This window comes from Geotrypetes seraphini, chromosome 5 (genome assembly GCF_902459505.1).
Source record: "Geotrypetes seraphini chromosome 5, aGeoSer1.1, whole genome shotgun sequence".
Classification (NCBI taxonomy): Eukaryota; Metazoa; Chordata; class Amphibia; order Gymnophiona; family Dermophiidae; genus Geotrypetes; species Geotrypetes seraphini.
Window position 1 is genome coordinate 111982758 of NC_047088.1, and position 26815 is coordinate 112009572.

The 26815-nt window shown below is 43.1% G+C and overlaps 1 protein-coding gene across 3 annotated transcripts in view; it reads right to left on the reverse strand.

Annotated features, from left to right (window-relative positions):
- PELO (pelota mRNA surveillance and ribosome rescue factor) overlaps nt 1-26815 on the reverse strand; it is a 162385-nt gene that overhangs the window by 48505 nt on the left and 87065 nt on the right. For all 3 annotated transcript variants that reach the window (XM_033946447.1, XM_033946448.1, XM_033946449.1), the window contains 2 exons: nt 16373-16446; nt 4734-4805 (listed from right to left, as the gene is read on the reverse strand). In XM_033946447.1, coding sequence (XP_033802338.1) covers nt 4734-4805; nt 16373-16446 — 146 coding nt within the window. The remainder of the gene's footprint in view (nt 1-4733; nt 4806-16372; nt 16447-26815) is intronic.

Consider the following 26815-nt stretch of genomic DNA (forward strand, 5'->3'; position numbering starts at 1 on the left):
GCAGGCTCAAACCCAACGCTGTTCCTTGTGACCCTGGGTAAGTCACTTCGCACTCCATTACCCCACGAACATTAGTCAGATTGTGAGCCCACCAGGACAGATAAGGAGAAATACTTAAGTACCTGAAAGTTAGGCTATAAGTGGTCTATAAATACTAAAACAAACAAACAAACATCTACCCTATTGATGTTCCCATAGGTAAACTTTTGGACGATGCCTCTACTTCCTCAAAGTGGATCGGTCTCCTCAGTCATGCACAGTCTTCTGCACATAATTTGGGCAGATTAGTTGATTCTAGGTATTTATCTAACTCTTCTTTGGTGGTGATATGGCACCCTCAGAACTATAAAGATTTTCTTAAAGCATGTAATGGTTGATGGGAAACTGCATGTTAGAATTGTAAACTGCTATAACACATTTGGTCTTTAGCAGTTTATCAAGTATTAAAATCATATCAAATCCTGATTCTTAGTGTTTGTGTGTCCTTATTATCTCTACCATCCCTACCTCCCAGTGAGTCATCTTCACTTAGGTCTCCTTGGAATTTGGACAATAGGCATGAACAGAATAGTTCAGATTTCCAGGTGGCCAAAAATGTCCTTTGTTCTCGTCAGTCCTTCTGCTGGTTTTCTCATTGTACTCCAGCCACAGTTCTTGAATTGCTCATCTCTCCCTCTGCAGTCCAACCCACAAGCCTCATTTTTAATCAAACGTCTACAGATCATTCAAAATACGTCCATTAAACTCATTTTTAAAGCTAAGAAACTAAACTAAACTAAACTAAATCTTGGGTTTATATACCGCATCATCTCCGCAGATGGAGCTCGACACGGTTTACATGGTTAGGGAAGGAACGGAACTCCAGTGGAATTATATAAGTAAGAGAGGAGAGAGGTTAGGTGTAAGAGTGCCAGGAAAGGGACGGGGTTACGTTTTGGAGAAGAGCCAGGTCTTCAGATGCTTACGGAATGGTAGAAGGGGGCTCAAATTGCGGAGAGGGGAAGGGAGACTGTTCCAGAGCTGAGCGATTCTGAAAGGGAGGGAAGAGCCAAGTTTACCAACAAGGGAGATGCCTTTTAAGGAGGGGTAGGATAGTTTTAATTTTTGCGTGGATCTAGTGGAGGTTGGATTTGAGGAATTCCAGGATAGAGGGATAAAAGGAGGAAAGATACCATGGAGGATCTTGAAGGTTAGGCAGGCACATTTAAAGTGGACCCTGGAAATAACGGGAAGCCAGTGGAGTTTGGATAGGAGCGGTGAGACATGGTCAAATTTACTTTTTGAGAAGATAAGTTTGGCCGCGGTGTTCTGGATTAGTTGGAGTCTGTGAAGGCTTTTCTTTGTTACGCTTAGGTAAATGGAATTGCAATAATCCAATCTGGAAAGGATAATGGATTGTACGAGGACGGCAAAGTGTTTTTGGTGGAAGCAGGACCTCACTTTCCTCAGCATGTGAAGGCTGCAAAAGCATTTTTTTATCAGGGAGTTGAGGTGGTCATTGAAGGATAATGATGAATCTATGGTGATGCCCAGAACTTTGCTAGAGAACTCCAACTGTAGAGAAGTTCGACCACGTAACACCCCTTCTTAAGGAAGCCCATTGGCTTCCAGTTGCACATCGGGTAACATATAAACTATGTTTGCTTACATTTAAATCGCTTCTTTCTAAAACTCCGGCTTTTATTTACAAGTTATTAATCCCTTACACCTCCAATAGAACATTAAGATCCGCTGAACATTATTTGCTAACAATTCCTTCTCTTAAATACTCGACGACAGTTGATCTTTTCAGTTACAGCTCCCCAAACCTGGAATTCTCTCCCTAGCCATTTAAGGGAAGAAACCAATATAGAAAAATTTAAAGGTAAACTGAAGAGTTTTCTCTTTAAAGATGCCTTTATAAATTAATTATTTAGTCTTTGAACCAACACCATTTTTTTCTTTCTAAAAAAATTTTTTATTGAAGTAATCATTTTATTTATTTATTTATTTTTTTCTTTTCATTTATTTTATTTTATTTAATTATATTTAATCTTATTTTTTTTCTTCTTCCCTTTCCTTATGTGTCCTCCTTATTTGTTTCTTTAACTTTTATATAAATTGTAATTCTTACCCATCTCCTCCCTTATGTTTCTAGTCTTATCAAATTTGTCAATAATCTTGTTAGTCTTATTTATTGTATTATCCCCCTTACATTGTAATTTTATTAACTTGTACATCGCTTAGAATTTAGATTAATTCTAAGCGATTAATCAAATTATTATTAAACTTGAAACTTGAGAATTCAAAATAATTTTAGAAAAACTCTCCTCTTTCTTGAGAGATGACAAGAACTTTTTACTCATCGATTGTGGTTACCAGCTTTGCAGGAAACCATATGTCAGCTTTCAGTCCCTTTTCCTGCAGTCCGGGTTCATACTGTAATGACTCCTTTTTTTCAATGTCTCCAAACTCAATTCAGGAAATATTTGCACAGAATCAGTTTCTTGAAGGAGTTTGATGATCAATTCCCTATAAGCATACTCAATTTCCTACCAGGGTGCCACCTACGAGTCTGGGAAACATACATTCAGCAGCTTGCATATATACTGAATGGGACATCCTTTTCAGCCCCTTTAGGCTCTCCATAAATTCTAATATTAGACTATTAGTTCCTTGATTTTCAAGTTTGTCCACTAAATGTTCAATTTGCTTTTGAAACGTTTTGCAGGCTTTTAGCTTATGTTCCCATTCTTCTCCTATCTCTGCATCCTGTTTTCTTTGGGCCTCTATTCGTCTTGTTAGATTATTGAATTTCTCCTTTAGCCTTGGCATATCACTATTCATCTTCATTTTGACATCCAGCATCTCCTTCAGAATGTGGTAACGTGACTCCGTGGACAGGCAGGGAACGCTCACAGACACAGGCAAATAAGGAGTTAAGAGTAAATAGAATTCTTTATTCCTCTAATCTAATATAGAAAAGCCTGTTGCATCACAGCTCAGTGCAATGCTTTCAGTGTTCTTGAAGAACTGTAAGGAAGCACATATAAATCATTCTGAGCTCTTCTGGGAGAATGGTATAAAAAACAGAAATAAATAAATAAAAATAATGTTACCATTCCAAACACAATCCAACATAGGCTTGCCTTTGTTCTAGACATATACATAAGAGTCTTCAAGGTAATGGCAGAAACTTCCTACCTTGTCTTTCCAAATAAATTCTGGAGATATAAGCATGAAGGACACCCAACAGCAGCCCTGTTTTGCAAAATGCTGTTTCAATGGTGGCAGCTGTAGCCATAAATTCTCCAAATCTTCCATATCCAACAGGGAGTCACTCCAAAAATTAGTGCCTTTTCTAATTCCCAATGTCACAAATTTTGAAAACAATTGTATACCTGCTCTCAGAAGTATCCTATATTTGCTGTATTTTTGTGCGAATGTACCCTAAGGTTAAGGCACTGCCTATCATTGTTCAAGTACTTGGTTATGTTTGCTATCTAATTTTGCTTGCCAATAAATAAAAATAAGTATCTCCTGACAAAGTATAATGTCAAGATACATCAATATTCACGTCCAAAAATCTTGAATTCTCCCACAGAACTAAAATATATGTGAGAGAGTGGCTGGGGAAATATGAAATTTAGGGCACTCCGCTGATTCTGAAATTTTTGCTAAAAATATTCCATAAGGTGATTTAAAGATACACAGCAGAAACCCATGTTGTTGCTGCAAAACTGCAGATCTTGAAACTCTCGTATTATTTTTCATCAGGATGTGCAAACCATTGCCATTTACCAAATCATTGCTTGTTAGATCTCTACTCCAGACCGTCGCTGCTTCTTGATCATTGTCCCATTTTGGAACTATATAACTAGCTTGATAAAAAGACAGGCTAGCTTCAGTGTAGAGAGTTGCGCGGGGACAGAAATCCCACCCATCCCTGCCAGGATCCTCTCAGTCTCCACCCGATCCTGCCAGGATCCTCTCCGTCCCCACCTGTCCCCATCAGGATCCTCTCCGTCCCCACCCATCCCCGCAAGGAATTACCTCCATCCCCGCCCATCCCCATAAAAAGCAGCAATTACTTCTGACAGGATCATCAATTCCACAGTTTCTTTTGTGTTTGCGCTGCTGTTTTCCTTGTGGAATCTCTTTGGTGGAACTCTTTTTTTGTTTTCTGTTCAGGTAATTAACTTATAAACCCCCTCTTTTACTAAGGCTGACGTGTCCATTATATTATATGGACGAACCCTACTTCCAAAGCCTTCCATCCCCGTGGGAGTCCCGTTGGCTAGAGGGGGGTCCCCGTGGGAGTCCCATGGGTTAGGGGGGATTCCCGCGATCCCCGTTCCCATGCAGACCTCTACTTCAGTGTCTCTGGCAAGGATAAAAGTTTCACCAAATAAATCCATGGCTTCCTCGTTTAAAGTGTTTATATCCAATGACTACACAATGACTCACTTGCAGTTATTCAAATCATGCAGTAGCTTGTAGGTATCCTTCTTCACAAAGAACTTGAAACAGCCTCATGTGTACATCTTCTGTATGCAACAGCCCATCTTTTAAATGGTTTGCCAATTCAGTGGTAGTGCCTGCACAATGAGTACTACATGCAGTTTAGTTTATTTGCCAGTTTGCTTTACTGCCTTTCATAAAAACAAAGCATCTTGTTTTCTGAGACTTAACGCTACCTGTCTCTGGGGAAGGAGGAGAAGAAACAGTACAGAAGGTAATCCCCTGGCAGTTACCTGAAGAGGTCATCACTGATCAGCAAAGTGTCAATCGCCAAAGCCTCATTTGCTTTTTCCACATGCTTGATCCTGCAAAGAAAAGGAATAAGTTGTAACGGAGGCGTAAACTAGGATAAGAATAAGAAAAATAAATAATGGTCCTCCGATGTCATGACAACTACCACTGACCCTATGTGTCCTAGTATCAACTCAGTTTAAGGGCAATAATCAAAGGGGCCCACATTTGTATAAACTATGCATGTACTTTTAAACATAAGGTTGTAACAATAATAAAAAAAACTATCTCCTGTAGTTTGCTTCATTGGCTAAGTAAAATTACCTAGAGATTCACAACTGTTTCTCTGTGGGAAGATTTTCAGAATGAAAAAGAAAACAAACATGAAAATAGTTTTCAATAATCACAACTATATGTGTTGTTCCATTCTTCACACTCCACTTACTCCTAGAACACCTCCACAATACGGAGTTATTCTATCCAAACCAATGGATGTAAGAAAGGATTTATACATAAAGGGGTTCCAAATGTCTTCAAAAGGTCAAGATTGAAAATTCAATAGAATGGATATGGTATGAAGATAAAACCAGTGCATCAAATTAAAAATGGGTCAAGATCAGATTAGAAGTTCCAGAGAAATAAATCATATCCCAAACTAGCCCAAACCATTTCTATGAAAAACAGTTTCAGCTTCTACAGCACATAAACTTTGATACATACTGAAATATAGCAGTTGAGGAATATTTCTCCTTTCAAATTCACACACACAGATAAAATGGAAATTAGTCCATGAGGCACATTTCACATGCTTTCTCTCCACCAACCCCCCCAACTGCCGTCATACCTCCTCTTATGGCCAAATTCTGTAAATGGCACCTAAAGTTGTGTACTTACATCGGTGCATAGACGATGTACAAGCATAACTTAGTCTAATTGGCACTGACAATTAGCAATTAACTTGCAATCATAAACTATATGGAGTGTAGCAATAAAAATGTCCTGAGATTTTATATTAGTTCAATGCTGAATTGCACTCAGGCTGAATACCTTATATTTAAAAAATCTACTATATGTATTGTATAATCATGAATAAGTTAATCAATCCTTTGCATAACCAAATAATTGTATGTGCTAAAGACTGTGTTCAGATCCGCATACTTCAATGCTCAAATGAAATTAATGTGGTATGTAGAGAAGAGGTTGCTGACTAGGATCATCACAACCACAGTATAGTTCCATAAAGTGCATCATCTTTTAAAATCCAGATAAAAAGGTGTATTTATCTGGGAACGATGCAACATTTCCTCTGCTGTAGAAGTGAACAAAATAAACCAAAAACACCTCAAAATCAACAGTGCACACCAGAAGGTGCCTACACCCCGTCCCTCAACTCGAGTTTCGCTCCACGCATCATCAGGAGGGAGTAAACTCACGGGATATGGGCTCCTGTCGGAAAGTGGCTGAATGACCGGTCATATCCCACCCATATCCCGCTAGAAAGCCAAATAGGGCAAGAATCCGAAGTATCCTGCCCTGAGGAGTCCACCAAATAGTTTGCTTTCAAAAACGAAGCTTGTGGAGACAAAAAATAACTTTAAATTCAAATGGGGAAAATCCAAGATGGCTGCCATGGGAGCAATTTTCAAAAGAAAATAACCTGAGAAAACACAGAAACCCCCTAAATGTGGCAATTTTAGGATTTTAGGGGTGGGGGACCTAGGACTATCTCCCAAACTGCACTATTTTTGGAGACCCCCTCCCCAAAAAATTGCTGTAATTGAGTGTCAGCCTACTCACTGTACCATGCTGTGCTGAGAGCTGAAGAAAAGGAAGCACAGCTTACCGCAGTGTCTCAAACTTTTTTTTAGTTCCGGTACACTAAACGGAGCAAATGATTTTTGAAGCACATTATAACTGAAATTATAAAATTGCAAAACGAACAAAAACTCAATGCGATGGATGTGATGGTTTTCGAGGGCAAATTAATTCAAAACGTGGGGCTTGATAGTCAACAAATAAACATGCATTTCCATCATCCACCATCCGTAGTTGTTCTCTTTTTTAAAAAAATTTAATTTCTGTCAGAGCTAAGTTCCAAACGGTAACAAAGCCTTGATTGCTTTGTTGCTCAAGTTAAGTTAATTACTGCATAAAAAAATTAAAATAAAATTATTTGTTGTTAGTTTTCAAGGATCAATCATGTCAAAGAATGATGCTTGTCTGGGTGGTTATATCCTTACGCACACAGATGCTCATAACATTGACCAACTCTTGCATACGCAACATACGTGTCATCTATTCTAGTGTATACTTATAAAGGGAATTTTTAAAAATAAAGTAAAATTCTGGAATCTCTCGTGGCACACCTGGAATCTCTTCAGAGCACACCACAATGCCGTGGCACACAGTTTGAGAGACACTAGCTTACCGGGAGATCCTTTGCCTCAACAAGCCTTGTAATCTAGTCTGCTGGTCTTCTGACTACCCCTCCAGTCCGACACCATGGCTGGAGACCTCCACCAACCCCAGGACACACCATGCACAAGACCTGGTGGAGGAACACAGTTGGCCCCGATCCTGGACATAACCCACAGAGCCATGCAGCCTGTGCTCAAACCCACTTAGTGGACAAACCTGGGATGAGCCAGCTTCCAAAGGAATGGTCCCTGAGCCCTGATCTGAAAGTGCAGGCTGTCCAGGAGGAGCACTGCAAAGCAGCTAACCTCCTGGAAGCACACTTTACCCACAAAGTCTGTGATCTCCTGCAGCCAGAGCTGTCCGCGCGGGGAACCTCTGCAGCATGAAGTTGCAAAGTGAAGAAAAAAATAAACCCGAGCAAAAAAGACTGGCTCCTACTGTCTCGCCTGTATGAAAGCAACTGGAGACCAGAAAGCAGTACTAAAAGGGGAGGGTCAGAAAAATTATGTAAATGAGGCTTCCTACAAGCAGTCTCGTGTCATGGGATGCATAACCCACTTGTCCAGGAACAGAGTGGGACTGTGCAAAAATCTATAGGTGGTAGTAACCTGGAACAATAGGGAGGATTTCACTGAGTTGTTAGAATCCTCTTTGGAAATAGTGAGTCAAAAAACTTGCAGCAACATTTGTGTTTGAACCAGACAGGAAAACTCTTCTGATTATACTTCAGACATATGAATGATTTGTTTTACAGATCAGTAATATGAATATTTCCCGATTGTTTCTTAAGCCCCCAGAGGACACACTAGGGAGCAAATTCTATAAACGGTGTCCTGATTGTAGGCAGCATATCCTACTGCTGTCTAGACAGCCAATCAAGACACACTTTAAAATTTTTTTTTTACAAAGCCCTGAGGAGGGTCGTCTACTTTATAGACGTTCTTGCGAGCCTAGGGAGGACCTAGGTGTTCTTGGTGTATAAATCTAAAGACCTGGCTCTGAGGGCAACTTTCATGTTAACATTTTCTTGGAAATGCAGGCTCATTTTTGAGAGTAAAAAGTGTATTTTCTTTGATCTGAAACAACTTTCAAATTTTCTTTCTGTGAAAAAGGGTACTGGAAATTTGTGTATAATTTCTCAGAGTTAATATATGCTTTTAGACTGGCTGTATATCTTAACTGGTGCAATCTCATTTTTGTTTTCCTTTATTAGTTCCTTTGGTTATAATAGTGCTAAAGGAAATTTATTGAATTCTACGAGGTGCAATTTCTTCCTTTTCAATGTACTGTAATTCTACCTTACCTGTCACTTTTTATGAAATGTGAATCTGTGTAAAAGTATATTTTTATTTTAAAGAAAAGGTAAGACTTGGAGAAAGCCACTGCTTATCTCAAAGGGAAAGCAGTATGGTATCTATTTATTACCATATTTTTCACTCCATAAGACACACCTGACTATAAGACGCACCCTAGATTTAGAGGAGGAAAACAAGAAAAAAAACATTCTGAAACAAATTCTCCCTGCCAGGCTCTGCACCCAACTGCACACTCCTTGCCAGGGTCTGCACCCTGTCCCTCCTCCCTGCCAGGCTCTGTACCCTGTCCCCCCTCTGGAGGTCTAGCGGTAGACAGAGACAGGGCGGGCAGGGAGAGGACACATTTTTTATCTTTCTCTTTATCATTATTCATCATTAACTCTTCCTTTTAGGACGCCTGAGGAAGGCGTGTTCGCCGAAACACGGACCATATAGGGTCCGGTTGGATTTTTATCACAGTATTTTTTATCAATGTACTTTTTTAATTGAATTTTCATGGTTTTATATGTCGTTGTTTAATAAATTATCTCCAGAACATCTGTATCCACAGTTTTTGTTTTCATCGGTGGGTTGTTTTCACTGTGGATCATTGGGTCTCCCCATTTTTCTTTGTAAGGCAGATGACTTTAAAATATGCAATGTCACCACAGTAACAACTATAGAAAAATAGACAAATATAGTGCGAAATATAGACAGCAGATATACATTCTCAAAACTGACACATTTTGATCACTAAATTGAAAATAAAATCATTTTTCCTACCTTTGTTGTCTGGTGATTTCTTTTTCTTTCTTTCCTTTCTCAGGTCCAACAAATGTTCCTTTCTCCTTCCCTCCTTCCTATGTCCCCCTCAATACCTTTCAGCCTTTGTCCTCTCCTCACCCCCCAACTCAGGCCCAATAATTGTCCCTTCCTTCCTCCCTCCTATGTTCCCCTCACTGCCTTCCAGCCTTTGTCCTCTTCCCCCCCCCCCAAGCCTGCCCGCTGGATTTAATTATCTCCCGCTGCTGCCGCTGTGAGGACACATCGACAAAGCAGCAGCGGCAGGGGGACTCCTGGCTCAGCAGTAGGTCGAACTCATCAGCACGGCACAGCAAGCCATGGTCTCACTGCAGTCCGAGAGCAAGGGACAAGCAGAGAGATGGCGGCACTTCACTATCTCTGAATGGAATGAATTGCTGGGAAGGGCCAAGCCTTACTCCTGACATCGAAGAGAAGGTCCGGGATCGGGGGTAAGGCTTATGGGCTGGTGGTGTGCAATCGCTGCACCCACCTGGCCTTTCTCTTCCTCAACTTGTGGTAGCAGCGAGCGACCACTGGCAGTGGCAGCGGGTGAGGGGCGGTCTGCGGTCTAAATAAGGTAACGGGCAGGCGGGGGGAGGGGATTAGGTATTCGCTCCATAGGACGCACCCCTTTTTTCCACCTACTGTTTTGGGGGAAAAAATGCATCTTATGGAGCGAAAAATACGGTGGTTGGGATCCTTCCAGGTACTTGTAAACCTGGGTTGGCCATTATTAGAAATAGGATTCTGGGCTGATGAACTATTGGGTCTTATCTAATCTGGCAGTTCTTATGTTAAAGAGCGCAAGGGCTGACTAACATCAAAGAATCAACTTGGATAAGCAGAAACGGACAGTAAGTAGGCTGAGGAGGGCAGGGCGGGAGTATAGAATGTCTCCCCTATCTACTGGAAAAGAGCTTGCTAGGGTAAGTGCATAATCTTTTTTAAATGCAATAAGGGAGACATTCTAGACAAATGCCAGGGAGGGCTAACTGCGCAACCTGGAAAACCGAGGACCTTGCCATCACATCCTCTCTGTAATACTTGGCAAATGTGTGCAAACAGGACTATGTTGCTGCCAGGCAGCTTTCCTCAAGGGAGATTGCATTAACTTTGGCCCACGAAGAAGCCATAGTCCTAGATGAATGTGCCTTAATGGAGAAGGGAGACCGAGTCCCAGCCAGAATATAGGCTGATGAAATGGCCCTACATATCTATCTGGAAATGGTAGTCTTGGAAGCAGAAGTGCCCTGCTCAACAGAATGAGGCAGCACCAGCAGAAGGTCAGAGAGACGAAAGTTGTTAGTGTTCTTCAGGTAGCGAAGAAGCACCCTGCACACATCAAATTTCTTCAAAAGGTGATCTTGCGGCCTGGAACCAGTAGGCTGAAAAACAGGCAAATGCACCTCTTGATTAACATGGAAGCCAAAATCAACTTTGGCAGGAAAGAAGGAACCATGCACAAGGAAGATCAGACACCAAGAATTGGTAGAACAGCACTCTACAAGAAAGAGCTTGATGTTCCGAAACATGGCTCGCTGAAGTAACAGTGACCAGAAAGACAAATCTAGAAAGTCAAGGCCAAGAGGGAAGCATCCCGAATAGGCTCAAAAGGAGCTGTGGTAAAGCCAGACAGCATCGATTGAGATACCACATAGGGAACTGTGGTGTAATTGGTAGCCTAATGCAAAGAGCCCTGTGCAGAAATCTGGCAATGGCAGGGTGAGATGCCCAAGATCAAGGATGGTCCCAGGCTCTGAAACAAAAGAGCCCAGCCACTTGGATACGAAGGAATGCCACAGTGAGGCCTGTATTTAGAACAGCTGGAAGAAAGGCAAGAACCACCGAAATCGGAGCAGAATATGGCTCCCTCCATTCCTGGTCACACTAATGCTGGAAAGTCTGCCATGCCCTAGTGAAGGCAAACATAGTAGTCGACTTCATAGACTTGAGGAGCGTGGCAATAACTACCTCCAAATAGGCTGTATGCGCTAAAGCTGCACATGCAAAAGCCATGTCGTAACAGCAAAGCGACCCGGGTCCTCTATAGAGACCGGATCACAAGAAAGCAGGTCCGGAAGGGCAAGGAATCTAAGGCTGCGACCTTTGCGAAGATGCAGCAGATCTGCGTACCACAGCCTGTGAGGCCAGTCTGGAAGCCATCAGAATGATACAGTCCAAAAGGGTCGCTATCCACCAAATGACTCGGCCTATCATGGGCCAGGGAGGAAAGATATACAGGTGAATCTCCTGAGGCCACTGCTGAATGAGCACATCAATATCTGTGCTGTCAGGCTAGGACCTGCGACTAGAGAACTGAGGTGTTGTCATGCCCTTTGCCATGGCCACGAGGACGAAGTGGGACTGGCCCCAGCGCTGCACAATGACTTGGAATGCTGCTGAGGACAGCTCTCACTTACCCAGATCCAAAGTCTTTCTGCTGAGAGAGCCAATTGGTACACTGTCAACTCCCGCCACATGCGTTGCAAACATTAAAAACAGCGATTTTAGGATTTTTCAAGGGGGGGGAACACAGAAACCTTTAAACTGCTAAATTCAAAGACACCCCCCCACCCCAATTCATATCACAGGCTGTGACAGCCTTACTCACTGTGACCTGTGCTGAAATGCTGAAAATGCCAGAGATCTCTTACAGTAGCTGGAATCAGAGAACCACTGCCTCATGCTTACAATGCCTCCATGATAATGATCTTTGGGCTGCCAGTCAGACTCCATGCCAAACTGCACCTCAACCCTTGTGAACCAATAGATGCGCTCAGGAACGGGCGGCAACGCAAAATGCAGATGGCACCCTGCAAGACACTGTTGAGTATCCTAGGTATGCCCAACAGCCTGTGCCAAACTACGTCTGGCTGTAGGAGAAACTTCTTAGAAGCAGATGCAGGCTGGCTGACAGGTACCCACAGGGATTGGGCTGACAGGTGCCCACAGGGATTGGCCTGTCAGCTGCAGACTGAAGTCTGTGAGTTCTCCATGCAGGCAGAGCTTAATAATTGCTCCGAGCACAAGAAATATCAAAAAAGGGATGAAAAACACTGAATAAAATAATAAAAAGGAGGGAGAAGAACAAACACACTCCTGCTAGCATGTGTGCAAAAGGAAAAAATGTAGGTGGAGCTAGAGAACACACTGAAGAAGAGCAGTCACAGAGAGAAAAATCCAGATTGGATTCCTTCTGCAGATGGCATGTGGCCATTGGGATACTACCCACTTGTCTAGAATATCTCTTCTATTGCAAATAAAACCACGTCCACTCACAGATATACACTCACCCAGAGACACATACTAGAAAATGACTCGGTGATGTTACCCGTGGCTAGCCACAGATAACCCGCCGAAACGGAGAGTAAAAAAACTGGTTGCCATGAGTACAGGGATAAGGCCATTCACTGCCCCGTAGAGCGGTGAATGGCTTTGTCCCCGCAGTTAAGTGAGGCAATGTGCACAACATACTTATCATCCCTCGAGATCGTGTGGTCCAGCAGCCCCCTCCTTCCTTCCTCTTGATCGCTGTGGTCCAGGCAATTCCCTCCCTCCCTTCCCCTCACCTTTGCTGGCGATTTTCATTTTTCTGTTTCTGAATGACACGAGCCTTTAAACAAGTCATGAATGGCTGCCTGAAACTTCTCCTCTGACGCAACCGGAAACAGAAAATTGTGTCAGAGGAGAAGTTTCAGTGCAGCCGCATGCAACTTGAGAAAAGGCTCGGGCCGCACAGACAGAAAAATGAAAACCGCCAGCAAAGGTGAGGGGAAGGAAGGGAGGGAATGCCGGGAGTGGGAGACAAAACATTTCTATTTCTTTTCTTTTTTATTTTGCTTTAGGATACAGTAGTAGTTGTGTTGATAAACATTTATAAAACAAAGCCCTGCCAGCTGAAGATCTCTTCCTCTAGTTCGGCAGCCAGAACTTTGATTTATAAAAGAAACAACAGAATATTGTTTCTTTTTATACTTTAATAAAATAAGTTCAGTATAAAACTATTCGAGGTTTGCGAGGATGGGATCAGATGGTTTGCAGGGACAGGGCAGAGACAGGGACTGAGCTCACGGGGACAAATTTTTTCCCCGTGTCATTCTTTACCCGCGGAAGATTTTTGAAGCTGTTGCTCTTTTTTCAAAGATATTCCCCTGAAGCAGCCAATCGGCGAAACAGGGCCTGTCAGGAATATTGAGATGTATTTTGAAGCACAACTTGAGAATTGAATTGGTTCCTTCTACAGAGCAGTGGAGATCTTACTTAACTGCTTGTCGGGAGATGTATGGAAGATAAGTGCAAGTTTATTTTTGTTGCTATTTGCAGTTTAAACTGTGTATTTTAAACTGTGTTACTACAGCTTTCTAATATTCATTCACGGAGTTTTTTGACCAAGAATGTGTTTTTTATGACAGTATATTACTTGTCATAATAGTTTCTTGGATGTTTCCTTGAAACACTGAGGTCTTTTTCTCCGTGTTAATCACTTGCCTTTCTGCCTTCTGCCATTAGCAGTTCTATCCTGAATATTTGCTTGGTGTTTTGTTTCCTATTATTGATATTCAGCTTGTTTATATTTTTGATTCTTTACCACATACCATTTTATTTTTATTGCTACAGTCCTAATGAACTATATAAGCAGGAGCTCTGACTGCAGCTCTCCAAGTTCTTCTGAATTTGATAATTAGAATATGAAAAACCACAGCTAGCTCTCAGCTTCCAACAATTGCAAAATGTGACTTCTCTGATTCTGAAAGGTTAATTACATCTTAAAAATACCGACCAATGTTAAACTATACATGTCAACTGCATAAACATAATGAATATAGTAAATGACGGCAGATAAAGAATCAAATGGTCCATCCAGTGTGCCCAACCGTTCAGATGACTACATTTCACATAAGCAGAATTTGGACACAGTTTGAGCTGTAATCACTTCCACCAACTATGGAGCTGGTGGAAGTGATCACACCTTAAATGAAGGTGTATTTTCAGTCCCATATGCTAGTATTTTATAAAGAATAGTAGGTGCCTATATCTCTTCATAAAACAGGGCACTTTTTGCTACCTTAAAATAGGTGTCTGGTTAAGAAAGTACCCTCATAGTACATAGTTTAATGTAGTAAATATGTATGCTTTCTCAAGAGCACAGGTTGAAGGGATCCGAGGCAGGATTGTGAGATACTGTATTTTATAAAATATACACATATCCATTTAAACTTTAGCACGTCATTTGAACCTAATTCACTTCATGTGTAAATATCTGCAAGGGAAGAGGAGTAGCAACCATTATAAAATCAAGCATCACTCCAAGACTAATAGACACTGTCACACTAAGTGGCATTGAATACTTCACCTTCTCCATTGGCCGCACCAGAGACTTGACCTTCACCCTGATATACAGAGCCCCAAGCTCCCCTATGAGAGCCCTAAATGACCTTATCTGCAAGCTACTTATTTCTCAAATTATCATCCTTGGCAACTTCAGCTTCTCCGACTACCCCAACACCATTGGGGCTCCAGCTGACTTCATAACATTATCTGACCTAGGCTTCTACAAGATCATCACCTCAACCACTCACTCTGTTGGCCATACACTAGACTTAGTCTTCACACAAAAGACCAATCTCACAACACCAGTACCCTGGTCCGACCACTACTTAATCTAGGAATTATTTAAAAAAGGGATGGTTAACAAGACTAAGAATGTTATAATGCCTCTGTAACGCTTCATCGTGTGGCCTAACCTGGAGTATTTTGTTCAATTCTGGTTTCCTTATCTCAAGAAAGATATAGCAGCACTAGAAAAGGTTCAAAGAAGAGCGACCAAGATGATAAAGGGGATGGAACTCCTCTCGTACGAGGAAAGACTAAAAAGGTTAAGGATCTTCAGCTTTGAAAAAAGATTGAGGGGAGATATGATTGAAGTCTACAAAATCCTGAGTGAAGTAGAACAGGTACAAGTGGACCGATTTTTCACTCCGTCAAAAATTACAAGACTAGGGGACACTCAAAGTTACAGGGAAATAATTTTAAAACCAATAGGAGGAAAAAAATTTTCACTCAGCGAATACTTAAGCTCTGGAACACATTGCCAGAGGTTGTGGTAAGAGCGGATAGCTTAGCTGGTTTTAAGGAAGGTTTGGACAATTTCCTGGAGGAAAAGTCCATGGTCTGATAAGAAAGACATGGGGGAAGAAACTGCTTGCCTTGGATCAGTAGCATGGAATGTTGTTACTCATTGATTTTGACCAGGTACTAGGGACCTGGATTGGCCACCATGAGAATGGGCTACTGGGCTTGATGCACCATTGCTCTGACCCAGTAAGGCTATTCTTATGTTCTTAACCTTACCGATGACACAACAGATCCTACAATTAAGAACACAATCTCATCCAAGAAAGTACTTAATCCTGACTCAATTGACCTAAAAAAAAACAAAAAAAAACTCATCTGGTATCGCTAAAATAACAAAAAATGAATGAGCCTAACCCCATCGAAGAAGCTCATCAAACTGGCACACACAATTCAAGACCTTCTATGAGAATTTAGTCGAAGCCAAGGAAAGAAAAATGAACACTTACAAATTCTTCTCTCCCTAGTTTACAGACAACCTCAGAATTAAAAAAATGAGAACTAAGCAAAGCAGAAAGGAAGTGGTGCGAATCCAAAGACCAAAATGACAAAACCTATTGGAAAAAGTTACTAGAAAATTACAAATTAGCTATCCACAAAGCTAAAAAGGCCTACTATGCCAAACTTTTACAAAAACCCCCAAAGATATCTAGGAACCTCTTTACACTGACAAAAACCCCCACAAAAAACCCAGCCTCACATGGAAAGCGCCAAGACCTACAAACCAGTGTACAGTGAAACCCCTCTCCACTTTCTTCCAAGAAAAAAAAACAAAAAACCTATATACGCTCAAATCTTGATTCCACATTCCAAAATTCACCAACCACCCACTACCCATTTAAGTCATTTTGAACCAATCACCAGTTCCTTTCTATCCTCTTAACTGTTTCTCTTCACACCCTTCTTGACCTGTACATATTTCATCATATTATGAAGCACCACCTTATGCAGTCATTTCCAGCATCCCCTGCTGCTTGCAATTATTCCCTTACCCATAGAAGGCCCGATCAGGCTCCTGCTGAAGCATCTTGTAGAAGTCCTCCAAGACTTTCACTTCTCCAGCTGCCTGGTAAGACAAAATTTAGCAGGGGGAAAAAAAAAAAAAAAACCACATAAAAACAAGGAATTATGGGATATATTGCATATATCAAAAGTACTACATATTAGAGACTGAAATCATAACTAATACACTCTGAGGTTATTTCCTATGAGCTAAGCCCATTTAGAAACACTGCTCTTTCATGCAAACCAATGAGTATTCATTCCCTTTCTATAAAAGATATACATGTATAGTGGTTTATAATAATAAAAAAAAAGTTCAAAAATGGCAGATATATGTGTTTCTCATAGAAAAATGTCTAAAACTTATAATCAAACCAACAATCAAAAAAATCCATCCAAGTCCAATATTCGTCAAAAAACAAACATTCCCAGAGGGGGCGTTTCTGTGGCTGTGACATGGGCGGTGTTAAGTGATTGTCATTTTTTGGCGATAATGGATGGCAAAATGACTGGAGGCAAAAAGAAAAATGTTCCCTGATTGGAAAAACCTTAATAATCATAATAGTATGGAGTTTATGTGTTTTCAGACAGACTTCTTGGGTCACCAGGCTGCCCAGTGGTACAAAACGTTAAGTGGATTTAATAAAAAGAATTTAAAAACTGGTCTAAGAGATATTTGGGGCATTGAGATTAAGCATGAAATTACTGCATCTCAATGGCCACGAATTTGGTCTTGGAGGATGAAATGTACGGTGTCAGCATCTATGAGACAAACTTGTTTTTTTCTGTTGCACAGAGCATTATGGACCCCTGTTAGGTTACAAAAAATAGATAGTTCTTTGTCTAATAGATGTTGTTGGCACTGTCATTTAGAAGCAGGAACTTTAGATCATTTATTGTTTCATTGCCCATTTATTATGAATTTTTGGAAATCAATTTGGGACCAAATTAATAATTTATTAGATAACCCGGTGGCATTATCCTATGATACTGTGATATTTGGTATGTAAATGAGAGCAAAAAGTCAGATTTCTGCAAATAATAATAAATTATTACTTATAATGACTGGAGTTGCCATTCAGCAGATCACATTTAATTGGAAGGATTGGAGGAGATTAAATTACAACTTCTGGTGGAACTCTATGCCATATATATAAAATGGAAAGGTTTATTGCAGTACAGCGGGGTTATTTTAAAAAGTTTCAGGATATATGGAAACCATTAACGAAGTATTGTAAAGATTAATTTAAAATTGGTTCCCTTATATTTATTTGTTAATTTAAGGTGCAGGGGGGGGGGGATTTTATTATTACATGTTTTATATGATAATTGAATATATGGGAGGGAGGGTTGGGATAGGGATGGAGATATGAATTTGTGAGATGATTATTCTAAGTAATGTATTTATGGTTTATGTGATTGAATATATTTTAACACTTAATGTAATCTTGAAAATGAATAAAGAATATTTAAAAAAGAAAAGAAAAAGAGAATTAAACCTTCTTTAAAAGCATCTAGGACACGTGCCAATCTGTCTTTTGGCTCATTTGTGAATTTTCTGAATTGGAGAGTAGAGAGGTGAACTGATCGTTTGTGAGAAATAATAGAGAGTTGCAGAGTACTTAATTTGTTTGCCCCAGTCTGAACCCTTTCACCCTCACTGTCCCCAGGAGGAGAGTATGGCGCAATTGTTAGAGCAACAACTTCAGCACCTTGAGGTTGTGGATTCAAACCCCGTGCTGCTCCCTGTGACCCTGGCAAGTCACTTAATAATAATAATAACAACAGCTTATATACCGCAGGACCGTGAAGTTCTATGCGGTTTACAAAGATTAAAAGAAAGGTACAAATAGATTGAACTTAACAGGGTGGAAGTTAGAGATTAACAGCTTAAGGGATCAGTTATTGAGGAGAAAGAGTTGTACGGGTCAACTGCCTAGATATTTCAGGAACAGATATGTTTTTAGGCGTTTCCTGAATTCCCCAGAAGTAGTAGGCGTAAGCAATTGTTCTAGATCAGGGGTGCCCACACTTTTTGGGCTTGCGAGCTACTTTTAAAATGACCAAGTCAAAATGATCTACCAACAATAAAAATGCTCGAATGGTGCCGTCAACTCCCGCGATAACCAACAGGACCAGGCAGACACGAGCCCTGAGCGCGGACCGGGGGAAAGGAAGGGCAGGAGGACCCGGACGGCTGTGCACTCCTCCAAGCCGTGCACCCAGGGCGGACCGCACCCCCCCGGTACGCCACTGATTGGGAGGCCAATTTTTGGGTTTTTAAAATTGTATATCGGGCAGCACTAGGCCTCGGCTCTTACCTCAATCAGCAGGCGCTTCTATTTCTTGTGGTGCGCTGAGCTCCATCCCCCACCGACCTTCACCCCGCCCTGCCAGCACTCTGATTGTCCGGCGTTCTTCAAGAGGCGGGCCAGTCAGGAGGGGAAAAAAGAGAAAGGAAGAAGGGAACCCGCTCTGCGATCGACTGGGGTCGCCTTCCCGAGCTACCGGTTGATTGCGATCGACGTATTGGGCACCCCTGTTCTAGATCTTTACCCCATAATGCTGCCTAATGTGAGAAAAGGTGTTGATGGTGTCTTAAATCTCCACTGCTGCTGGGATAGATAGGGAAAATGTTTGAAGTATCTGTATGTAAACCCCTTCAAGTGTGGTTGTATAACTACAAAAAGGTGGTATATAAGTCCCAATCCCTTTCCCTCACAGTTGCCTCCTGTAGCTCATCTCCTGAGTCTTTGCCAATATTTGCAAGTCCTCACAGCCACACCCATCCCTTCCTCTGTATCAGGCCTCCTTCCCCCACCAAACCCTCACTGTCCCCAATACCCATTAAACCTCCCTACATAGGCAGCGGAACGCTTTTTTGTTTGGGAGGGCAGACCCTGCCCAATATCCACCCCAACCCACCCAATCTCTGCCCCAGACCCCACCCTATAATAGTACTAATTGTAATACATTTTTTCCATTCATTTTTCATATATACATACAATATAATCTTATTAACAACACACAATGGTTAACCACAAAATTAAACTACACAAAGCACACTGTATGCTTTTAAACATTCATTCCTACCAGAATACAGATAACCCATAAGCAAATATGGGACCATAAATTAAAGTACTATTATATAAAAATGAAACCTTAATATGCAAGACTTTGCATACAATGCAACACCACAGAAACAGTGACACATGTCCCCTAATACTATGCAAAACATGAAGACAGTAGATGTAAATAGTAGTAGTAAATTTGAAAAAACTGATACAAAATAATCACCACTTTACAAATTAACAAATAGAAATAAAACAAATAATGAGAAATAAGAAAATACCATTTTATTGGATTAATCCATTTTTCAATTAGCTTTCAGAGGCCAAATCTTTCTTCAGGACAGTACAGTATACTGCTGTTATGGAATCCTGTCTTGACCTGAGGAAAGGGATTTAGTCCCCCCAAAATGGCCTTATTTCCATTTCCTATTTATAAATTTTTATCAATACAGTTACAATACTACTTGATTCTACAAAAAGCAACAAAAAAATTATTTCTACCTTTTGTTGTTTCTGCTTTAATCATCTTCTCTTCGCTCTTCTTTCTATGCAGCGTTTGTCCTCTCCCTTCCATGCAACATCTGCCATCTCTCTTTGCCCTTTCCACCCAGCCTCTGCCCTCTCCCTCTCTACCCCATCTACTGTCCACCTTCTCTCTGCCCCTTCCATCCACTATCCGCCCTATCTGCCCTTTCCATCCATGGCATCTTCCCTCTTTCTATGTCCCTTCAATAAACTGTATATTCTGTGTCCCTTGTCTCCTTTATACATGATTCATTTCAGCTTCACCCCCTCTCCATTTTTCTGTCACCACCCCCTCCCTTATGCTCTGGCATCTCTCTCTTCTCCTTTCCTTCCTTCCTTCCCACTCCACAGTCTGGCATCTCTATTTCCTTCCCTCCCCCATGTCTTGGCATCTCTCCCCTCTCCTATCTCTCCCTCCATGCTCTGGCACCTCCTCTCCTTCCTTTCCCTCTGGTCTGGCAATTGTCTCCTTAGTTTCCCTTCCCTCCCCCCATGCTCTGGCATCTCTCTCCTCTTCTTCCATCTCCCCCTCCCTCTCCATTATCTGGCATCTCCTCTCCTTCCTTTAACTCCCTCCCTCCTTCCTTCCTTTCCCCTAGAGTCAGGCATCTGTCTCCTCCCCCCCCCAATGCCCTGGCATCCCTCCCTCCCACTTCATGGTCCGGTATCTCCTTATCTTTCCCTCCCTCCCATGGACTTGGCATCTCTTGTTCCTCTCCTCACCCATCCCTGGTTTTCCTTCTCCCTCTTTCTCTTCCCAATTGGGTGCAGCAGCAGCATTTCTCTTCCAGGACTTGGCATCTCTCGTTCCTCTCCTCTTCCTTCCCTGGTCTTCCTTCTCCCTCTTTCCCTCTCTCCCCCCATTTGGATGTAACAGCAGCATTTCTCTTCCTTCTCCCTCTCTCTTCCCAATTGTGTGCAGCAGCAGCAGCATTTCTCTTCCCTCCTCCCAGACTTGGCATCTCTTGTTCCTCTCCTCTCCCTGGTCTTCCTTCTGCCTCTCTCCCTCTCTCCCCCCCAATTGGGTACAGCAGCAGCATCTCTCCCCCCCTTCCCTGGTCTTCCTTCTCCCTCTCTCTCCCCAATTATGTGCAACAGCAGCATCTACCCCCCCAATGGACTTGGCATCTCTCGTTCCTCTCTTCTCCCTTCCCTGGTCTTCCTTCTCACCAATTGGGTGCAGCAGCAGCATTTATCTTCCCTCTATCATCCCTCCTTCGTCCTTCCCTATCACACTGCAGCATTCACAACTCGCTGCTCCTGCATGCTTCGGGCCTTCCTCGCTGTTTCCGCAAAGGCAGGACCTGGCAGTGAGGAAGGCCCGAAGCAAGCAGGAGCAGCAAGTTGAAAGTCTCCCTGTCCTATCTCCTGCTGACGTCACCCTAGCCCGAAACAAGCAGGAGCAGCGAGTTGAACGTTTCCCTCCCTGTCCTATCTCCCGCCACCCTAGCCCGAAGCAAGCAGGAGCAACGAGTTGACGCCTTCCTCCCTGCCCTATCGCCCGCAGACACGTCCTAGCCAGCAAGTGACTTTGTCCATATTCCGGGGGCTCTAACACTGTGCTTGCTGACTTCACTTCTCCCTCCCTCCCCCCTCACGACGTAACTTCCAGTTTCGTCGGAAAAGGGTCGGGAAGCCAGCAAGCAAAGCATTAGAGCCCCGGAGCATGGGCGAAGTCACTTGCAGGCTATGGCGGAAGATAGGGCAGCTTCCCTGTTTGCTCCCCCCCTAATGATGAGCAATTTTTGGGGAGGCCAAGGCCCCTGTGCCCCCCCCCCCCGTTCCGACGCCTATGCCTCCTTCTACCTGTTTTCCATCTCTCTCTTACTATTGTTCTATTTTCCAGTCCTAGTTTGTCATATTCTGTGTTGCTGCTGTTTGCTAGTGGTAGTGGGAGAGTGAATGCATTGTCCTGCAGCTGTGTATGTGAGCACTGTTTACTGGTGGAGTGAGAATGATGTTTTGGGCAGCTGGTGTGTGAGGGTACGAATGCTGGTGCTGGGTCACAGGAGGTGCAGTAGGTGGAGGTGTTCACAATGCTGTTACAAGGGTCAGTGGTTTGCACCTGTGGTGATGGGCCACTGGCATGTCAAGCATGGATGCACTGAATTCTTATGAAGTTAATGCCTTGCTGGAAAAAGAGAGACATGACGGCTGATTAAAACCAAATGGCTCCTCCGGTCTGCCCAACCACAACATCCACTATCTCTCCTCCCCTCCTTAAGAGATCCCAAGTGCCTGTCCCATGCTTTTTTGAATTTAGGAGTAATATAAGGAAATATTTTTTTACAGAAAGGGTGGTAGATGTGTGGAACAGTCTCCCTGTAGAGGTAGTGGAGACTATTCCACGCATCTACCACCCTTTCTGTAAAATAGTATTTCCTTAGATTACTCCTGAGCCTATCACCTCTTAACTTCATCCTATGCCCTCTCATTCTAGAGCTTCCTTTCAAATGAAAGACTTAACTCATGCGCATTTACGCCACAAAGGTATTTAAACATCTCTATCATATCTCCCCTCGCCTGCCTTTCCTCCAAAATATACATATTGAGATCTTCAAGTCTATCCCATATGCCTTATGATATAGACAATCAACCATTTTAGTAGCCTTCCTGTGGACTGACTCCATCCTGTTTATATCTTTTTGAAAGTGCTGTTTCCAGAATTGTACACAATGTTCTAAATGAGATCTCACCAGAGTCTTATACAGGAGCATCAATACCTCCTTTATCCTACTGGCCATTCCTCTCCCTGTGCACTCCCCCTTCCTATCTGTCACCACACTCCCTCTTTCAAGAAGGCCCCAGAACCCACACCCATTACCCTACCTCCACAAAGTGACCATATCAGCCAATACACACCCATGTCTGTGATTCGTTTCCCCAGAGGTGACAGAAGCTATCCCCAGTGAACCTAGCTGATGACTCTCATTGTCCACACCCAAAATGAGGCAGGAGTACAAACATAGGTGTGAGAGCACCCACACCATCACTGAATGTACGCTTTGGTCTGCTGAAGAACAGAGGTTTAGATGTCTGGACCATTCTAGAGGGGAGCTCTTCTACAGCCTCGAGAAGGTCACACAGATTTTCATGGCCTGCTGCATGCTACACAACCTGGCTCTCCGAAGATGACTACTCCTGCCAGAAGAGGCACAGCAAACAGAAGGAAGAGCCAGAGGATGAAGATAAAGAGCTTGTCGCCCACCACAGAACTGACTACTAACCACACCAGCTTGGGGAGTCCATGCCAGACAAACACTCATTCTGACTAATTTCCAGTAAAGGCAAGTGCACTCTTTATTGGTGGTCACCACCTTTGTAACATCCCCATCACCATGACCACCATCTCCACCCACCTCTCCCAGCACCGCCTCCCCCCATCCGTATCATCTCAGTACCCTCCCCCCACCTCCAGCCCTTGCAAGCATAACCTTCAGCTATCCCTTCTCCGTGCATACACAGTCATGTCCCACTTCCCCCTAGCACACACCATCACAGTAATGCAAACTAGGTGGTTCAAACTAGAGAATGACGCGGGGCAAAAATTTGGCCCCGTCTCCGCCCCGTCCCTGTGAGCTCATCCCCGTCCCCATCCCCGTGAGCTCGGTCCCAATCCCTGTCAGCTCTGTTCCTGTTCCATCCCCATTAGCTTGGTCCCCACCCCCACAAACCATCTGATCCCATCCGCACAAGCCTCAAATAATTTTATAATGAACTTATTTTATTAAAGTATAAAAAAAACCAATATTCTGTACAACTGTCATTTACAAACGTTTATCCACATAACTAATGCACTATTTTATCCTAAAGCAAAAGAAAAGAAATATAAATGTTTTCTACCTTTGTTGTCTGGTTTCTGCTTTCCACATCTTCTCGTCATTCTATTCCTTCAATCCACTGGCTGCCTTCTCTCTGCCACTTCCATATGGCATCTGCTCTGTTACTGTGACTCTCCCTCCACCCCCCCCCCCCTTGGTCTGGCACCCATCTCCTTCAGAGCCTTCTCCCCTCTCTCCTACCCAGTAACATGCAGCATCTTCTCCTCTCTCTCTCTCCTACCCAGTAACATGCAGAATCTGCCTCTCCCTCCCCCTGTCTCTCCACTTCCTTCCAGCGTGTTTCCCTCTCTCTCCCCTACCCATTTCCATGCAGCGTCTGTTCATCTCTCCCCTCCCCCTCTCTCTCCACTAGCCCCCTCCCTCCCGCCTAATCGCCACCATCCTGCCATCTCCCTACCTCCCTTCACCTTAGTGGTGGATTTTCATTTTTTTATCTCCCAGCTGCCTGAGCCTTTCATCAAGTCGCGTGTGGCTGCCTGAAACTTCTTCTCCGACGCAATTTCCTGTTTCTGGTTGTGTCAGAATGACCTTGTCCCCGTACCTGTGGCAACCACTTTTTTTCTTTCCCTATTTCAGTGGGTTACCCGTGGCTAGCCACGGGTAACAGCCACCATGTCATTCTCAAGTTCAAAGCCCTACCTCATCCTCCCCCTCCCTGTCCCCTCTAGGTGCTAACCCTTCCATCCTGTCCATGAGCTGCTGACAATGGCATGAGCCTTGCAGGAGCAGAAAGTGTTAGAGTTCTCCCCTGTGGGGCTCCCACTGACCCAATAGTCATCACTCCATCCCACTTCTTCTGTTACATCCTGGAAATCAGACCACTTGAGGCTGATTAACATGAAGACAGACCTGGGGAAGCTTGAAGAATGGTCTGAAATTTGGCAGCTAAAATTTAATGCTAAGAAATGCAAAGTCATGTAATGGGCTGCAAAAACCTGAGGGACCGGTACAGTTTAGGGAGTGAAGAACTTATGTGAACGACAGAAGAGCGGGACTTGGGTATGATTGTATGTGATGATCTTAAGATGGCCAAACAGGTTGAAAAGGTGATGGTGAAAGCTAGAAGGATGCTAGGTTGCAAAGGGAGAGGTATGGCCAATAGGAAAAAGGAGGTATTGATGCCCCTGTATAAGACTTTGGTGAGACCTCATTTAGAATATTGTGTACAATTCTGGAGGCCACACCTTCAAAAAGATATTAAAAGGATCGCATAGGTCCAGAGGAAGGCTGATAAATACACTGGATCTAATGTTAAGAACATAAGAATAGCCTTACTGGTCCATATAGCCTAGTATCCCATTTTCACGGTGGCCAATTCAGGTCACAAGTACCTGGCAAAAACCCAAAATAGTAGCAACATTGCATGCTAGTGACCCAGGACAAGTAGTGGCTTCCCCCATGTCTGTCACTAGCAGACTATGGACTTTTCCTCCAAGAACTTGTCCAGACTTTCTTTGATTTCATTCACAGATGCTTTTGGTTTAGACAATTTATTGTTAATTATCACTGACAAATTTTTGGTAAGTTCATTTACCATTTCATCCTAGAGCGTGACAATAAGCAGTGAGGGTGTTACCAGCATCATCTTAGAGTGCTCCTCTTTGCGATTGACTTGTGCAGGCCACAGGTTCTAATGGCCATAATTTGGTACACCTCCCCCGGAGGATAAATTTCCACCTAGTCATGTTCCATCCCAGCCTAGTGAGTCCAGCTTTTGCAATGCGATATGGGGAAAATATTAAAAATTATGTAGGATGAATTCAGAGCCAAGGTAAAGAATTGACACTCAGCAAAGCATCATCAGGTGACCAGTGTGGATGTTTTTAATCACACCCAATACAAATGCATCGTTATGAGAAACAGAAATATAAATTATGACAGCAGATAAATTTATAAATCTTTTTCATGTATAAATGCTGATTTATGTGCGTAAAAGGCCTTATAAAATTAAGTTATATGAATATATGTATTTATTTTATTGTTTATTTAAGTATTTATATACCACTTAGGGCTAGATTCACTAAGCAAACCGATCGTGTACCGATTGGTTTGCGATCTGATTTCCCTCTGACCCGATTCACTAACCTGTGTACCGATCAACCTCCGACCCAATCCGTGCATGCAAATGAGGGGAAACGGCATGCAAAGTAGGAAGGCAGCAATTTACATTACATTAGAGATTTCTATTCCGCCATGCTCAATCCCTCCTGCTCCAATGCCTCCCGCAATGCTTCTGAGGCCTTAGGCCCTGCTCCAGTGCATCATGTGATACACAGGGAGGGGCCTGAGGCCCTGATTGGCTCAGGCACCTCAGGCTTCTCCCTTGGGGGGGCCTGAGACACCTGAGCCAATCAGGAACTTCCTTAGGCTCAGCCCTAAGAAAGTCCCTGAATGGCTCAGGTGCATCAGGCCCTGCCCAAGGGAGGAGCCTGAGGCACTTGAGCCAATCAGGGCCATAGGCCCCTCCCCGTGCATCACATGATGCACCAGGGCAGGGCCTAAGGCCGGCATTGTGTTGCGGCCGGCAGAGCAACAAGAGAACTTTGCGCTTCCTCCTGCTCCTAAAGATCACTGGAGTCCTATGGAGCAGGAGGGACTAGGCACCCCTCCTGCTCCCAACATTTAAATGTATGGGGAGGGGAGGAGGGGGGGCACAGGTCATTGGTGGTGGTGGTGCGGTTTCCATGGTAGGAGGGAGTTGGCATCCCTCCTGCCATATTTGCACGGATGGGTGGGGGGCAGTGTCAGTAAGTTCAGGGGGGGGATCCCGATAGCAGGAGGGAGTTGGCATCCCTCTTGCCATATTCACACAGGTTGGGAGGGCAGTTTCGGGTGTAGCAGCTGGTTTTCTTGGGTTGGAGGGTGCTGTCGGGAGAGGGGAGGCTTTATTTTTTCATTATTTTTTTTATTGGCAAGATATTTTGCAAAATATCTCTGCCATTAAAAATAAAAACAACAGCAGAAGCCCTGACAGCAGACCGCTTCTCCTGTCACT